The sequence below is a fragment of the Marmota marmota genome, unplaced genomic scaffold, assembly GCF_001458135.2.
Source record: "Marmota marmota marmota unplaced genomic scaffold, marMar, whole genome shotgun sequence".
Taxonomy (NCBI): Eukaryota; Metazoa; Chordata; class Mammalia; order Rodentia; family Sciuridae; genus Marmota; species Marmota marmota.
This window is the reverse complement of record NW_025999977.1, coordinates 38,500,561-38,518,312: the sequence shown is the minus strand read 5'-3', so window position 1 is coordinate 38,518,312 and position 17,752 is coordinate 38,500,561. Positions and strand designations below refer to the sequence as shown.

General features: G+C 36.9%; 1 protein-coding gene across 4 annotated transcripts in view; it reads left to right on the top strand.

The window, feature by feature from the left end:
- Clip4 (CAP-Gly domain containing linker protein family member 4) overlaps nt 1-17,752 on the top strand; it is a 96,598-nt gene that overhangs the window by 44,554 nt on the left and 34,292 nt on the right. For all 4 annotated transcript variants that reach the window (XM_048804601.1, XM_048804603.1, XM_015479806.2 and 1 more), the window contains exons 2-6: nt 3,821-3,968; nt 10,994-11,133; nt 11,872-11,965; nt 13,141-13,302; nt 15,402-15,520. In XM_048804601.1, coding sequence (XP_048660558.1) covers nt 3,836-3,968; nt 10,994-11,133; nt 11,872-11,965; nt 13,141-13,302; nt 15,402-15,520 — 648 coding nt within the window. In that variant the 5' untranslated portion in view covers nt 3,821-3,835. The remainder of the gene's footprint in view (nt 1-3,820; nt 3,969-10,993; nt 11,134-11,871; nt 11,966-13,140; nt 13,303-15,401; nt 15,521-17,752) is intronic.

Genomic DNA, 17,752 nt, shown 5'->3' with positions numbered 1-17,752 from the left:
GGTGGCGCTGGGGGCTCTGGAAGCCGCGCGGCCGCCTCCTGTGGGCGCTGGTGTCACCCGCTGCAGGGAGGCCTCCCTGGGGTGGCGCGGCCCACAGGGCAGAGATGTGGGGTCTGGTTTCCGCAGCTGTCAGACTGTTTAACTTTAGCATGAGATAGGTGTCGCGGAGTGTGCGGGTCCCGCAGGGCCATGCGGAGCCAGGCAGAGCTGGGTTCTGGCCCACGCTCTGCAGCCGCTGCGGTGGCGGCCGCGGACGCCCTAGGAGTCCTTCCCAGGCGCATTGCTGTGCACCATCCGTCGTGGTTTATCCAGACATCAGCCTCCTTAGGTTTCTCACTCGGTACCCTTACACCCGCCCTTGTTTATTAAATAGTTGAGAAAACCGTTTGCTCAGTGGGTATTCAAAACTAAACTGTCTGACTTTCCTTCCAGTGCGTTGCTACCTTGGAATTCCTTAATTCTAAATCATCTGCGTTGGTAAGGGAAGTTGGAAGAACACCTGAACTGAGACCTGCCCTAAACAGACACACGTTTTAGCCCGTGTCCTTATGGATGAGATTGATGGGTTTACAATGTTAGCATTCTTTTGAATGAGATGTGAAGTTTTACACTTCATCCAGAGACTGTCCAAAGGCCATTTGGATTTCAACTGTTCTGAGACAATGTTTTGATACGTATCAGAGGATGATACTCTGAGGGGATACTTATTTTCTGTATGTTTCAAGCTAGGCTGTGGCTCATATTGTAATATCATAGTATAAAACAGTGCCTTTGATATAATAAATACCTTCCTCCACAAAACATTCGTCAGATACTTTATACTTCACTTTCACTTTGACACTTGTCAGTTATGAATCTCCTGCACAGTTCAAAGTGAGTGTCTAAATGGCCCAAGAGCAGGTGTACAGGACAGGGAGGGAAAGCAGAGACTCGAAAATGGTAAAAGTCTGTTCCCTACATTTTTATGATGCAAAATCCTCTGCTTCCATCCTAATTTGCTAATGTGAATATGCATTTTTTTGGTAATGCTTTCATTTGATATGGACTACCTGGGCTGAAAGATTGAATCTTGGAATATGACAAATGTGTTCACTTCTATTTTGAAGAAAATTTAGCACATGGTATACTATTTATAGGCTTTATTTCTAACATTTTGTGTTTACCAAATATAGTCCCATCAGCAAGACCTTTTAAACAGGCGATAATTGTGTGTGGTGTTTTATTGCTCATAACAACCCTAGTTTTGAAATATATAAATTAGTGATCTTTATAGGATCAGCTTCACTCTTTCTCCTTGTTTAAACCTACAATTATCTCTTTACTAAAAGTCTAACAGTTCCCTCATTAATTATTTATAATAATGCTTCTTGGACTTGCTTAGAGAATTAGCCTTTGTTTTTTCTTGATTCAGGCATCTGTATATATTTTTTCATTTTAGAGAGTAAACTGCACCGTTTTCCTGCTGTTCAGTACAACTTTCTGTGACGAAGTGTTCTTTGTGCACTTGTGCAGTATAGTAGCATTAGCCAAAGACAGCTTGAGCTTTTGAGCCCCTGAGTGGAGCTGAAGCCATGAATGAACTGAATCTGAAATTTAATTTAAATAGCCACATGTATCTGGTGGCTTCCTAGTTGGACATCACAGCTTTTAATTATTAATGCCCCAGGAATCCTTCACTAACCATCTTGAGTCTGTGCTCATAGTTTGCAGCTCTTCTCAGCCACAGCACTTGTTACTATTACAGTGTAATCACAGCTTTCTCATAGAAATTCAGTGCTAGCCTGGAATCTACATGAGGGCAGAGGCAAATCCACTTTCTTGGCATTTGATAAGCCCAGTTTAGGGCTTGGTAAGAAACAAATATTTGTTGAATGCATAACTGAACTTGGGGGCAGGTGTCCTACTTTGATATTCTCTTTAGGGCCTAGGGGTAAGTGTTCAATGCTATACATACTTGTTTAGTGATTGAATAGATGTTTTGTGGGTAGAAAATGAAAGGATCATTGGAGGTGTGCTTTTCACATGTTAGTCAGTCTTATTTTGGAATCCATGAAAATAAAGTCTCTTGACAGATTGCTGTGGGAAATTGAACGAAGGGCCTTATGATTCTGAAGATCGTGGTTTCCTGTTATTTGAGCAGCTATATTCTAAATAAATCAGTGAGGCTCTTTCTAGGGTCCTGTTAGCCCTGAACCACTTGGAAGAAGTTGGTGGACATTTCTTACTACTTCTGTGATGAGGCAGAATCAGGGGTCTTTGAAAAATCAAAAGATAGTAGAGCCATGTGTGGTTCCTTAACAGTTATCTGTTAAACTTTGTTTCTTACCTCTCAAGGAAGCCTCATAGCCTTTGCAGAATATGGGCCCATATTTACTCCCAAGCAAGCAGAGGGCAGCAAGTAGAAATCCTGAGTTAGGGAGAAGCTGTAGTGTGAGGGAGGGCTGTCCTTGTGCTTGGAGTTGACAGTGTTTGAGGAAGATCACAATTAGTTTTCTTTCTGTTTATGTGGCAAGGTTCATGTCAAAGTGTTCAGAGTATTGGGTGACAAGTAATTTTGTAGCATCCAAGAAAATTTAAATACCTTCAAAATAATAACAACTTGTTTAGGTTATTTAATATGCAATATCCCTGTTTATATAAATGCATACTCCTTGAGGAAAAAAGAAAGCAACTTACTCTTACCAGTTTCTTCTAGTGTTGAGTCAAATTTGGAAGAAACCCAATAGCTCAGAGAAATGATGGTTTCCTTGGAGAGGGGTGGGATGATAGAGATGATTATGTAAGTACAGGGTTGGTTAATCAAGAATAGAGCTCATGTTGAGTAATATCTAGTATGGCATTATCTGCGACTAGATCGAGCTATCATTGAAAAACTTTTTTCCGTAACTTATTCTATTTTTTTCTACTGAAAATAGTCTAAAATCATTTTCATTTGGTTTCATAATATGATTTTCTGCTTATATTTAAAAATATAAGGGCTCAAAACATTTCAGAATAAAGACCTGATGCAAAATAAACTGTAAAGTTTTTATCTGCATAATTTTTACTTAGCATTTCTCTGCTTTCTATGTCATTTCTGAGATGTAGGCTAGGGTAGCACAAGTCTAATTTAGAGCAAATGTATTCTAAGCACTCATGTTTTCTGGGAAATAGAGGTAATAAAAGTGATATGGTTTAAAAGGCATGGCTTTCCATCTTCTGCTAGGATAGAATAAATAGACCCTCGTACATTAAGTGGAACATTCTCAGTAAGCTCTTACATTTGTGAAAGCGACATGATTAATTTTCAGTAAAGTTTTCTGGGATATCAGAAAATAATGGAAACATTCTAAACTAGATTATTTTCATGGGATGAGCACATGGCACCAGCTACTGGATGACAAATGATACAACCTGTGTCAGCATTATAAGAAGTCCAAGATCCACCTGCAGGGATAATATGCTCTTGTATGTTACCATGAGTAAGAGGATGTCATCTATTTAGTAGAATAGCTCAGCATTTTAAACTGTTTTTTACCTATTATTGGGAAATATCTTTTTACCGATTATAGTTTATTATTCTTGAACTCTGTCTAGAAGAGATTATGTATGCTGCTGACTGGATAAGAAGCAGTATGAAGCAATGTGTATTTTACACAACAGTTTTGCTAAGAGAACTGTTTTCCTGTCATAAAAGAGACTCTTAAAGATTGAAGTTGAAAATGTCACTAGCTTAGATATTAAAAGAATTTTAGCATTTTTTGTGATTGAAGGCAATCATTCAAAATTGCATATAAATAAAGAAGAAATACCTTATTTTTCCCCTTTCTTTTTCACTTAGGTGGCTTCCTAGAAGATGACCATAGAGGACCTTCCAGATTTTCCATTAGAAGGAAATCCTTTGATTGGAAGATACCCCTTTTTATTTTCAGGTTCTTATACACCAGTTATCTTTTCCATTTCCGCTGCACCAATGCCTTCAGACTGTGGTATGTGACATAACTCTGTTTTCTGTAAACTGGTAACTTGACTTCTGTCTTATGCCCTCTTTGCACTCACAATTTTTTTCTGAAACCATTTGCTCTGATTTTTATAAAATTGCTAAAGCTTTCCTTTTTCAAAATACAATCGCTTATTGCATTTTCTGCCTCTTAAGCTAAATGCTTTATTTCTGCTGTCAGCATTTTTATTATGTAAAAACGTTAATTTTAAGCACCATGATGGATTTAGAGGATTTTATTTTTAGAATGTAATGGTGCTTAGATATCAAGCATTCTTTTGCTATTGATGTATTTATTTTGGTTAAATACACTGAATTGCTAAAAAAGCCATGTACTAAGGCAAAGACTGCAAGAGACCCTTCCCTGGAATATGGAATGAGATTGGTTCCTCTTTAAATTGGTCCATTTAATTCTCCTTTGTAAACTGTAAATTTAGAAGTGTCCTAGTTTTTGTCTATTTTGATTTATTTCCTGAGGACTGTATTTTATAAGTAGTTGATAAAAGAAAAAGAAGAAAGGAAACCAGGAGGTAAATTTGATAGAATTGTTACATTTTTAATTTAGAGTTTTTCAGGTAAAATATTGGGTCACTATTTCAAATCATCTTTGGAGATAGAAATAATACAATTTTTAAATATTAATAGATATAAAGTTATTGGATTAAGAATTTGTCTTTTTATTCATGTTTGTTCTAGTAATTTCTCTTCTCTAAGTTTTCTACATTTTTTTGTATTCTGGTTCTATAGGAGTTTCATACAACTGTCACCCAAAGTATTACCTAAAACCTGTACCCCAGTCTTGGGAATTATTTGCAGCTCCCCTTGCCCATGGTGCTGGGGATTGAACCCAGAGGTACTCTGCCATTGAGCTCATCCCCAACCCTTTTTAATTTTTTATTTTGAGCAGAGGATTGCTGAGTTGCTGAGGCTGGCCTTTAACTTGTAATCTTCTGCCTCAGCCTCCTGAGTTGCTGGGATTATGGGCATGTGCTACTGTGCCTGGCTTGTTTGCTGCTTTTATAAAAGTTGACTGGGTTTATTTTCAGTTATAACAAAATCATTTATACTGAGGAAACCTTGAACTAAAACCTTGAACATTTTACCTCGCTTATGATGTTTTTTCTATCTTAAATTAGAATCATCTTATTTCCTTTCCTAGACTGTAGGTCTTTGGGATGGAGTAACAGTCACGTTTTATTTTTGCTTACCTAAAGGCTAATACAGCCATTTGTTGAGATTAGTTGTTCAACATTTGTTGAATAAATACATTGAATGAAAGATGATAATGAATATAACTTTGTATAACTGAATTCAAACATTCCTAGTAGTTTTCAGGCCCCAGATTCTGAGAATCTTTGTGGTCCTGTACTTCTGCTTTTCCTCCCTTCTGGTATAGAAGGACCATTTGCAGGCTCTCTGACAGATCACTATCCAGCCTCTTGCATATCTTCAGTACTTTGAAACTAATGAAATAGTTAATTTCATCATTAAAAAGCTTTAGTTGTAGTAGATTTGTTTTTGTAAATGGATTATGTCTCCCTGAAACTTTGGCCAACTGGTACATTGTGGGAGAAACACCTCTTTCTATGACAGCCTTCAAGTATTTAAGATAATTTGAACCTTTTTCTCACTGTGTGCATCCTTTGGCCACCTGTTTCTAGTTCCCTCAGCAGGTCCTCATTGTCAGGACTTTTAGACTCTTTCCATCCTAGTTATTTTCTTATAAATTGAAGTCAGTATTCCCTTAAAATGCAGCATTTGGAATTGCATCTGTGGAGCAGATGTTTATCGAGGGCTTCCCATGTCCTAGGTACTGCCGTACGTGCTGGGTTGCCACAGTGACCAAGACAGATCTTTTTGAAGGGAAGACAGACAATAAACAAACAGATGAATTAAATAGAACAAAAATAGATTGTAATGAGTTCTATGGAGAAAAGAGATGGGTGCTGTGGTGGGAAGTTATCGGGCAGGGTGGCTACTCTGACAGATAACCAGATTGGGGGAGGGCTTCTCTGAAGAATCATGAGAGGGTCTGGGGAGAAGCATTCTAGAAAGAACTAGGGGGGAAACCTTGGTGTACACTAAGAATTAATAGAAGTCCTCTTGCTGAGAAGATAAGCAGCTGAGGGGCAGAGTGGAGGAGGTGAAGTTGGAGAGAAGTCCGATCATGTAGCCCCGAGTGGTCTCAATAAGATTAAAACCAAGAAACAAACCAGTTCACACAAACCAGGCCTTGGTTGTGGAGCCCACTGTGGACCCTCTAGGTGGCTGCCCCGTGAGCTCTCCTAATGCAAGACAGTTTTGCAATCTTCTGCTTTGAAATGTCTTCAGAGCCAGTTCACACACAGCACACGCTATAGATGTCATAAACACCATGATGCTTTCTTTAAATAAGAATGTGAAAAATCTTATTTACTCATTTAGGTTACCATCCCTAGTGCTCTTCCTTCCCGTGTGGGGACCCAGATTTCCATGGTACCATTTTCCTTCTGCCTGGGAGACCTCCTTTAATTTTTTTATGACCAGTGATGAATCCTTTCAGTTATTTTATGTCCAAAGCATGTTTGTTTCACCTTCTGTTTTGAAAAACAAATTTGCCGGGTTATAATTCTAGGTCCTTAATTGTTTTCTTTCAATATTTTAAAGATGTTGCTCTTCGGTGTCCCCTCTTGCATTGTTTCTGATGGGAAATCTGCCATCATTGCTATCATTTTTGTTTCTCTGCATGTAATGTGTATTTCCCCTCCTACCTCCAGCTGCTTTTAAGATTTTTCTCTTTATTACTGGTTCTGAGCAATTTTACTATTATGTACCCTAGTATAGTTTTCTTTATGTTCTTGTGCTTGGAGTCTGTTGAGCTGGTATGATTTTAAAGTTATCAGAAATTTGTATTTGTCTTTTCCCTGAATCGTCTTGCTGTTTTGTATCATAGATGCTTGTCAAAGCTTTCAGGAAGACATGAGAGCCAAATAATAACTGCCTGTTAGGACAAAAGCCTTAAGGCTATGAGTAAAGATTATGGGAGTTCATTGTCATACAGTTGATGAGGAAATTTGGTCATTTCTTTGACATTTTAAGATAACTGGAATTATAACTGATAATATTATACCAGGACCTATCAAATTACTAAGAATTTCATACCGTTTCTGGAACAGTTATTGATAATATACCCATACAAATATAACATAAGGAGGGTTAAATATGACCTTTATTTGATAGTGCTTCTTGTGCCTAATTGGTTTTACTTTTGCTTGATAATTCTTCCCATGCAAATAAGCTTAATTACTTTAACAACTCTTTCTGTTTGGGGTTTTTTGGGTCTTTCTGAAATATCCCAAAGTTAATCTGAGGTCAGAAAGTCTTCATCCAGAATTAGAGTTTTCAGAAGTTTGCAAAAAATGTCAGAAGATTCAAAACACTTAATTGAATAGGATCATGGGTACTTAGTTATCTATTTTACCAAAATGACAAAAATTTCAAAGGTAAATACAGAAGGCCATATAGTTGAAAAAAGAGAAAAAGAAGAAGAAAGACAGACTAAAGAGCTTTGGCTCTTTTCAGGGAAAAATTTAAGTAACCCAAGACCTGGCAAAGATAACACGAAGCACAGGAAATTATCTTACAAACCCCAGAATCTTTGTTTCCTAGGAGGCCCTCTGAAAAGTTAAATCCAAATTTTAATTTTAAAAAATTTTTTAGATGTTGATGGATCTTTATTTTATTCATTTATTTATATGAGGTGCTGAGAATCAAACCCAGTACCTCATGCATGCCAGGCAAATCACTACCACTGAGCTACAGCCCCAGCCCAAACCAAGCTTTTTACACTCTCCTATCAAGAGAAATTTTATCATTTTAACTGAGAGATGCTCACGTTCTGTTTTTGCATAATTTTGAAATTAATCATACATTCTTTCATTTTTAGCTTGCTTGGCAGCAAAAGAATTTCTTTCTTCCCAATTTCCTATAGCCATTTAGTTTTTCTTCATTTTTCTTTTCCTCAACAAAAGCCACGTCCTCACATCTTTTCTTAACTGTCATGATAGGATTCTATAGATTGGCAAATTTATGAATATACCTTTTCATAATTCCTAGAAGTGTCCTTCCTTGTGGTACAGTTTTTCATTGTAGCGCAGGACATGTTTACTAACACCTAGACATCTTTCATTCATCTGTCCAAAAGCAGATAAACTTTTTTTTCAGCAATTAATGTTTCAGTATTTTATGTGGACATAATCAACTTAATTCACTTGTTTTAACAATTATACTTTGATTACTCATAAAAATTTCATAAGACATTAAGTAGCTCATCATCATCTAAGTTTTTTTCTTCCTGAAAAATTTTGTAACAGATAGCATGAACTTACTTGTAATTAATTTGTTTTATAACATGAGCTTATTTGAATAGTAAACCTAGGTAGAATTAAAGTTTATGTTTGTGTCATACTTAATGCTAACACTCTGCAGGCATATCCATTTTTTTTAAAGTAAACCATTAGTATTTTTATTTACCAAAGATTACCTAAGTGATGTGATCTTAAAAGGCACTTGGGTTAGTTCCTATTTTTCTGAATGTTTTAGGAATACTTAGAATAAGCACTTGAGATTTTTACTCATGTCTGTTTAACTTTTGTAAATACATATGAACATATAGACCTAAGCATAGATAGTTTAGCATTCATTTCAAAATTTTTGCCAATACTCCAAAGCTTCTAGTTTGATAAAGGAAGCTGGATCCACCTTGTGCCTCTGGCAGCTAGAAGGTTACCCATTCTGATGGCCAAAACTTTGTATTAGAGATTTTTCATTTGCATGCTATAAGGATTCTTTAGAGAAGTTTCTTTTTCTTTTTCTTTTCTTTCTTTTTTTTTTTTTTTTGTGTGTCATTTTGGTTTTTAGAAGGTTCTGCATCCAAATCAAAGGATGCATTCCATTGTCTGAGAGCTTCAGGATCCTTCCTGTTCCAGGGCACTGCCACAATGAATTATCTTGTCTAAATTAAAGGTTTCCCAGAGTGGTCATTGTAATTCCAAGTTATCCGTTGTAAATTTCATCCATTTTTCCAAAAAGGCACACGATCTTGGTCCATAGTTGGTTTTGGACCAGTTGGAATCCATCCTTCTCTTATATTCTTTAAGAATTCTTACATTCTTAGATTCTTAACTGTGTGAAGTGTCCCATTTTTCTTTCTTTTTTTTTTTTTATATTGGGTATTGAACCCAGGGAAACTTAATCACTGAGCCACATCCCCAGCCCTTTTTTGTATTTTCTTTAGAGATTGGGTCTCACTGATTTGCTTAGGGCCTCACTAAGGTGCTGAGGCTGGAGTTTTACTCTTGATCTTCCTACCTCAGTCTCCTTAGCTGCTGGGATTACAGGTGTGCACTACCATACCCAGCTTCAAAGTCCCACTTTTCAACAGTTGTTCTGAAGCACTGGGAATCACGTTTTCCCCTCAGTCCCTCTTTGAACAGAGTAGGATGACTGACCAAGGAACTTCAGCAGAGGCCACTAACAAAATGCACATGGCAGAGGCCTGTGATCCTAGTGACTCCAGAGGCTGAGGCAGGAGGATTGCAGTTTTAAGGCCAGACTTGGTAACTTTTTGTGAGACGCTCCCTCAAAATAAAAAAATTTAAAAAGTGCTGGGGATGTAGCTGGGGATGTAAACGTCCCTAGTTTCAATTCCAGTGCCTCCCTGCTACCTGCATGTGTGTATGGGTGGGGGGATTGGAAAGTCGATTTTTGTCTAGTGGATGCTGCTCTGCTTTTTTTTTTTTTTTAAACAAGCCCCTTTGGGCTGGTTTGGTGTTTCTCCTTTCATATTTTCATTATCCCAACTCTGTGAAGTAAGACTTATGTGTACATATTATGATTTTGGAAAATATGTAAATATACAAAGAAGAAAAATTAGCCCTGTGAGTCCTACTGCTTGTGTTTGCTGCTGTAGTCGGAGCTCAACAGAGTTATCTCAGCCAGCAGCAGCCTAAGGGAGGAAAGAAGACAGGCTTGGGGACAGACCTCGCTTCCCACTCCAGATTTCCCACTCAGTAGCTGCGTGACTGTGAGCTAGTTGTTCAGTATGATTTTCTCTTACACAAAATGAGAATAACAATACCTGGCGGGTAAGGTGTTTGTGGCAGTTAAATTCTAAGTGCTCAGCAGACTTTAGTTTTCTAATGTTTTCCTTTTTTAGATATGTCTTTTTTTTATAGTCCCCATTTTTTTTTTCTGTTTGGATGAAGACAGTAGAATTGATTTTTTTTTTCCCCTTGAAATATTTTATTTTCTTCATGAGCCATTCCCTTCTTCTGTAGTTGTAGGATAATCAGTCTTTTTCTCTAAATCTTGGGAAGGATATTTTAAGAAATATCTAGATCACACAATCAATTTTGTCTCATATTCTGTGGTTTTACTAATATCGATTCCACAACCATCCAGTCGTTTTTGTCCCAAGTTTCTACATCCTTATCTGTTGGAATAGCCTTTCTCCTCAGATTTCTTCAGTGGGTAAAAAGCAAAGCTCTTTATTATAGGAAATTAGGAAAATAGGAAAGTAGAAAGAACATTTGAAATCACAAGTTTTTATCTAGTGTGTTTAATATTTGGCATATTTATTATTTTCATTTTTGTTATCATAGATGTGATTTCTACTATTCATGACATTTGTGTTTTGAGAAGAAGACTACTGGTAAAATTAGATAGGTTTTTTTTCTGTGCCTTAGAATAAATACTTGGAAAATTCAGGGTTTGAGATCTGTGTACTCACATTTGGTTTCATCTAAGATAAAATATAGTGTGATACATGGAAGTCTCATTGCCTCAGAAATTTAGACAAGCCTTGTTTTTGGTCACCCTGGCACTGGTTTTGAGAATTATGTAAGGTCGAGTCTACTTTTTGTCTACCATTTAAAAAATATCTGTGTCATTTGAGTTTTAATTCTATTATTTATTATTTTCAATATATTTGAAACCTGTAACAAATCTGAATTCTACCTTTTTAAAAAATTTCAGAGTTTTCCTTCTTTGATCCTAATGATGCCTCATGCCAGGAAATTCTCTTTGATCCCAAAACGTCCGTCTCAGAATTATTTGCCATTTTAAGACAGTGGGTTCCTCAGGTCCAGCAAAACATTGACATTATTGGAAATGAGGTAAAAAAAAATTGTTGCATTTTTCATTTTGCATTATTGTTAGGATTGTTAATGGTATAGAACCCTCCCACCCCACCCATCTGAATGGGGAGATAGTGATGAAGGTGAAGCGCTTCAAGGTTTTGCTTTTGTCCTTTGTGTTTGCATGGGCAGTGGGTGGGTGCTCTGATCTTGTCCTCCTGTTCCTCATGCTCTGTACTTTCTTACACCTGGGGTTCCAGCACTGGAGACATTTGGGTAGGGGTAGGGAGAGGCACTTTGCATATTTTCTCCTTTATACAAATTGCTTTTGCAAACTTGCATGCATTTCTTGAAGGGATTTGATCACCATCACATTCTGTCTACAATTTTGAATGATTTGACAAAGATCTGGGCTTTTAAATATAAAAATGTTTGATTCTTGGAGGGGGCCGTTCTTGACCCACATGTTGTCATATTGTAGGAGGACAGTGTTTGTACTTTCTTAAAGTAGTATTCTACTGATTGGGGAAAAGTTTTTTTTGCTCATTTTTGAGAAGAGCAATATTTTGAGTAACAGATTACTTTGGAGTCATCTTTTAAGAATTTTCTTCTGTGGGGAACAAGTTCAATATTCATTATGTTGACTGCGGGATATTCATTATTGTTGGGTGTAATTCAGGTAGGACAGACCAACTTGGCTCCCCAGCACTGATTTGGAAGTCACTGGTGGTACTTCTGAAGTTAGGTTGTAATCGTGTTTTTTCTTGGCTTTCTTAGATTCTTAAGAGAGGTTGCAATGTGAATGATAGAGATGGACTGACAGATATGACTCTTTTACATTATACTTGCAAGTCTGGAGCTCATGGTATTGGTAAGTATGTGGTAATCTGTTGCTTGCTTGGGTCATCTGCATCTGTGCTTGCTTAACCTCTGTGTGCACCAGTCAGAGACCTGGGAAGACAGTCAACAGGCAGAACTCTTCAACTGGGTGAGGAATCTGTTAGGTCCTTCCTAAACCTTGTTTCTTTTTCTCTGGAAAGTTTTATACTCTCCTGCTACCTCTCAACTTTTCTGCAGCAGGCTCCCTGTCTAATTGCTTCCTAGCTGAGAGTTAACTGGTCTGTCCTAGAATTTTCCCAAGGGCTTCCAGCAGGGTCAGTCCAAAGTTCATTTTCTAGGCATAGCAATCTCCACAGAATCTCCTGTGGTTTAGCATTTTATAAATCTGCCTCTAGCTAAACTATAGATTGTGATTATCTCTCCCAATTTCAGTAGTCTAATACGGAGTGCCTTAAACTTTGGGTGGTGTAAGACTCTTCCCCCACCCCCTCCATAATCCATCATTGACTGGTACTTTTGTAAAGTAAAAATGAATTTATAATATAAAAATGAAATAAAGCCCCAATATTTTTAAAAAGGCATAAAATTATATTTTAGTCAATATAGTCAGAAGAAATATTAACTAGGGAAAAAAAGTTACAAAAATTACAGATTACAGCTTGGAATTTCTAGATCCACAGTGCTCACTTTTTTTTCCTCCCTTGGAATATTTTTTTTAATGATTCTTTTTAGTTATACATGACAGTAGGTGCCATTTTGACATAATTATACAAGCATGGAATATATCTTGTTCTAACTCAGACCTCAGTATCTCTCCACCCCCTTCCCTCCCTCAACCTCCTGCTTTCTTCCCTCTATTGATCTTTCTGCCATTTACCCATAGTTATTTTTTCACAGCACTCACTTTGAGTAGCACATTATTTTTAAAGGCTTCATAGTATTCCATAATATGGGTGTCTCAATTTATTTAACCAGTTTTTATTATTGTACTTTTAGGTTGTTTCAGAATTTTATTTTTAATAAACAGTGCAGTAATGAAAAACTTTACAGATGAGTGTTCACAAACCTGAATATGATTATTTTCTTAGAATAAATTCCTGAAAGTGAAGCTTTTGAGGTGTTAAGGTATATTCAGTGTGCTTTGACTTTTTCCATTGGGACTTAAAAGGTGTACTGGGAAAAAATAATTTAGAAAATCTTCTTTAGGTGATGTAGAGACAGCTGTAAAATTTGCAGCTCGACTTATTGACCTGGGAGCAGATGTCAGTTTGCGGAGTCGCTGGACAAATATGAATGCTTTGCATTATGCTGCTTATTTTGATGTCCCAGAACTTATAAGACTGATTTTGAAGACCTCAAAACCAAAAGGCAAGTATTATCAGATCACTGTTAGCTGTTATTAATTGGAGATTTTAATAGTAGCATAAAATTATAGTTTAAGGCAATTTTTCTTCTAATGCATCTTGATATGCTTTCCTACCTCATTCCTCATTTTATTTCTGAGATAGTTTAGAATTTCTTTCTTGAAGATTAATTACTATCCTTTCACATAAGTCTTAGTATAAAAAGACACAAAAATAGCATTCTTTGGGTTTTCCTATCTTTTCAGATTCTCCAGTGTAACATGGGTTTATGTGTAATTGATTCTAGGTGCTTTATAATTCTTTCATCTTGCTTGGGTAGCCAGGAATAGAGCAATAAGGCCTTCGGAGGTAGGCATAGAAGTAATAAAGGATATGTTTTTTTTAATTTTAATATTTATTTTTTAGTTTTCGGTGGACACAACATCTTTGTTTGTATGTGGTGCTGAGGATCGAACCCGGGCTGCACGCACGCCAGGCGAGCGAGCTACTGCTTGAGCCACATCCCCAGCCCCAAGGATATTTTTTTTAGATGGTGTTCATTTCTGAAATTCTGTGATTCTACTTAACAGATGAAATTTCAGTCCGCCCCCGTTGCCCCTCCCCGCAAAATCTCAATGGTGGTATACTAAAATTGAAGATCTTAACATCTAAATCCCAAGCCTGGCTTTTGACTTTCTGGTTCTCCTCTTGCGGGGGGAGGGGGGTGTCAGTTATCTTTGGAGAACAAGTGAAAAGCATTTCTTTAGTAAAAGAGAGTATGCTGAATTGTCCCTACTGTAGAAGACATGTTTTAGAGATTCCATAGGAAAATGGAACATTAGTTTCTAACCACAGATTCACAAGGGTGGTCAATTTTCTCTTTGAAATTTTACCTTTTCACTTTCTTAATGGTATTGGGGAAAGCCTGTATTGATGGTACCTTGTCTTTTTTAAAAAATATTTTTTTAGTTGTTGATAGACCTTTATTATTTACTTATTTATATGCAGTGATGAGAAATGAACCCAGTGCCTCACACATGCCAAGCAAGTGCGCTACCACTGAGCCCCAGCCCCAGCCCCAGCCCCTTGTCTTTAATAGTTGAAGAAAGTTTGTCCTGAGCATATCTGGCTTGCCTGCAGTTGTAGGTAGGGCATGCAGGGATGGTGGTGTGTCGATTAAGGTAAATCTGCAGAACCAGAGGCATATTACATAGAAATATTTCAGAAAATGTTATAGGAAACATTCAACATGGGATTCCCAAGTCTGGAGGATTTCCTATGGTTAAGTATACCATAATGACGATTTATTGAAAGATATCAAAATGTCCTTAGAATTTCAAGATTTCTTTTCTTGTAATGAACTCCAACCCCTTTTCTTATAATGATTTGTTGAATAGAGTATTATGAATGGATGGATAGATGGATATATATTTATATATATGTGGTGTGTTTGTGCGCGCACACACACATTTATATGCTTAGTCTTTAATTGGTGAGAGAATTCTGCATTGTTTCACCTAGTGGGAATTGAAGTGGGAATTAGCGGTCTTTTTTTCTGCTAAGAACTAAATAGTAAATAAATATTTTAGATTTTTCAGACCATATGATCTGTTAAGTTTCATGATTATAAGCATGAAAATGTCATGTGAATGACTGTGCCTGTGATCCGATAAAACTTAGAAACAGATGGTGAGGTGGGTTTTGCCCATGGGTCATAGTTTGTTGATCCCTGACCTAAACCCTACTGCTTCGCTGTGGTTGGATAGCAAATATGAAAGAGATTTAGTGAGAGGTCATGGGAAAGCAGTAATTTATACAAATACAAATTATTGCCATTCATTACTTTTAATATGATTTGGTTTGTGATAGCTGGAAAACCCATGATAGTATCACTTGATTATAATAATAATGAACTTTATTATACTAGAAAAATAATCAGTTGATTGTTTTGGCCAGATTGTAATGCAAAGATTTTATTCCATTGTGAAATAGTACTTCTGGTGGGTTAATTTAAGTCTTATAAAAGACTAAAAATCCCCAAGCCCCCAAGCTTTCCATTTCCTGTTAAATTATAATAGCTAAATTTAAAATTTTAGTTAATATACTTGTCATGTTTAATTGCAGATGTGGATGCCACTTGCAGTGACTTTAATTTTGGAACGGCTTTGCATATTGCAGCGTATAACTTGTGTGCAGGTGCTACAAAATGCTTACTGGAGCTTGGAGCAAACCCCGCATTTAGGGTAAGAGGTTGAAGTAAAAGAACGAGAAAATTTATATTATCTCCTAACAGAGAGCTGAATTCAGATGTTATCAATACAAGAACTCCTATATGATTGAGCAATTTATATATATATATACATATATACCTAAATATATATAGATATAAAGAGTATGATGAGATTTATCTTAAATACATTTAAGGCATGAATTTCAGTCCTTTTATATTAAGTTCTACAACACTTGCATTTAGGAAAGAAAACTAATCTTAAAAATACAATATTTGAGTTTTAAATATCTTTAGGTTTTGGATATATTTATAAAAAGTTAACTGTTAAATACAAAGGTATATATTAAGGTGATTTTTAAATTAGATAATACTTTAAATTATTTTGAAAAGAAAACTTATGCCAAAAGATTAAAAGTTAAAATAAGTACAAACTTTAAATATACCTCTAAGAATGTAAAAACACATTTGAAAAGCACAGTTAGCATGTGCCGTGTCTCTTGGAGCACAGGGTGATGGCCACAGTGTTAGAAGAACATGGAATTCTGTAATGAATAAGCCTGCTCACGTTAGGAAGACATCGTCATCGTTGCTATTTTGTTTTCTTAACACAAGTTTCAGTTGCTAAGTTTCATGGTAGCAGAATTGTGCAACTGGCTTTCAAAAGTGAGGACATGTGCAATGTTCAGGCTCAGGGGGCTGAGGCAGGAGGATGCAAGTTCAAGGCCAGCCTGGGCAATTTAGTGAGACCCTATCTCAAAATAAAAAATAAAAAGGGCTGTGGATGTAGCTCAGGGATAGAGAGCCCCTGAGTTCAACAGTACAACATACAAAAAAAGAAAAAAAAAAGTGAGGACCCTACAAAAGACACAAGACTACTTACGACTCATCAGCACAGTGTTTAAATTTTTTGGGGGGGCGGGGCTGNCAAGTTCTGTACCCTGAACCACATCCCCAGCCCTTTTCATATTTTTCATTTTAAGACAGGGTCTCCTGGGCTGGGGATGTGGCTCAAGCTTGCCTGGCATGCGAGCGGCCCGGGTTCGATCCTCAGCACCACATACAAACAAAATGTTGTGTCCGCCGAAAACTAAAAAATAAATATTAAAATTCTCTCTCTCTCTCTCTTTTTAAATTTTTTTTTTGTGTTTCTCCACGTGTATTCATCTCTCTAAGAGTACACATCAGTGCTATGCATATGTTTCTTGTATTTTGTATTTTTCTTTGAAATTTCATATTTAAGTAGTCCATCACCATCCCAGAAATCTGGGAACAGGTCTTCCCTTCTCATTTTTACTCAGGACCAAGCTGACTTGAGTTTTAAAAGAAAACAAACAACAACAACAACAAAATGTTGGGCAGTTGCAAACCACATGTGCACTTAAAGCCTTAATTTTAAAAATCTGTAGGGATCCTTTGAAGATCATCAGCAGAGGAGAAGAAATGGTTTTCCATTAACAAAACTATCTTGATTCATCATATTAAAAAAGATTGAGAAACCTGGACTTTCTCATAAAGTCCAAGGGTTTTGGTTGGGGAAAATAAGGAAGGTATCTTTTCTAAGGGAAGCATAGTATGGAGAATAGGAAGGCCAAGGGCTTGGTTGGGTCAAGGTTAGGGTGCAGACGGCTGGGACTGTAACGTCATCTCGGCCAGAAATCATATCAATGATCTTGAGCCATTAATCTCTTTATCTCTGATTTTCCTAATTGGCATACTGGAAATTTCAGTATTTTTTTATTTAATTGGTTATTGTCTCTTCCACTTTAATATGAACCTGCAGAGGGCAGGGATTCTACTTTGTTCACAAGCTTTTCCCTGACCTGAGAAGGAAGGGAGATGGCTTGTACGACAGGGTTTTTGTTATATGGACACCATGCTGATAAAGTGGGCTTGTGTCTGGTGTCTTATCTTGTCACAGGACAAATCCCAGGCTACAGTCTCTTCTTTATAGTGCTAAAGAGCATTTTTCTTGATAATAGGCCAAATTTTAGAAACATGAGAACTATAGTTTCTGTTTCTGAAATCTGAGTTACTTCCTGAGTGGACAGGAGGCCCAGGTCACCAATCCCAGGTGGCAGCGGTGGAGTAGTGGACTGTAGTCAGTGTTCCTTAATGATGGGGATGCATTTAAAGCAATGCATTGCTAGGTGATTTTGTCCTTGTGCGAACATCATAGTGTGCATTTACCTAAGTGAAGAGGCTGTGCCATCACAAGGTGATTCAGTCTATGGGAGCACTGTTGTAT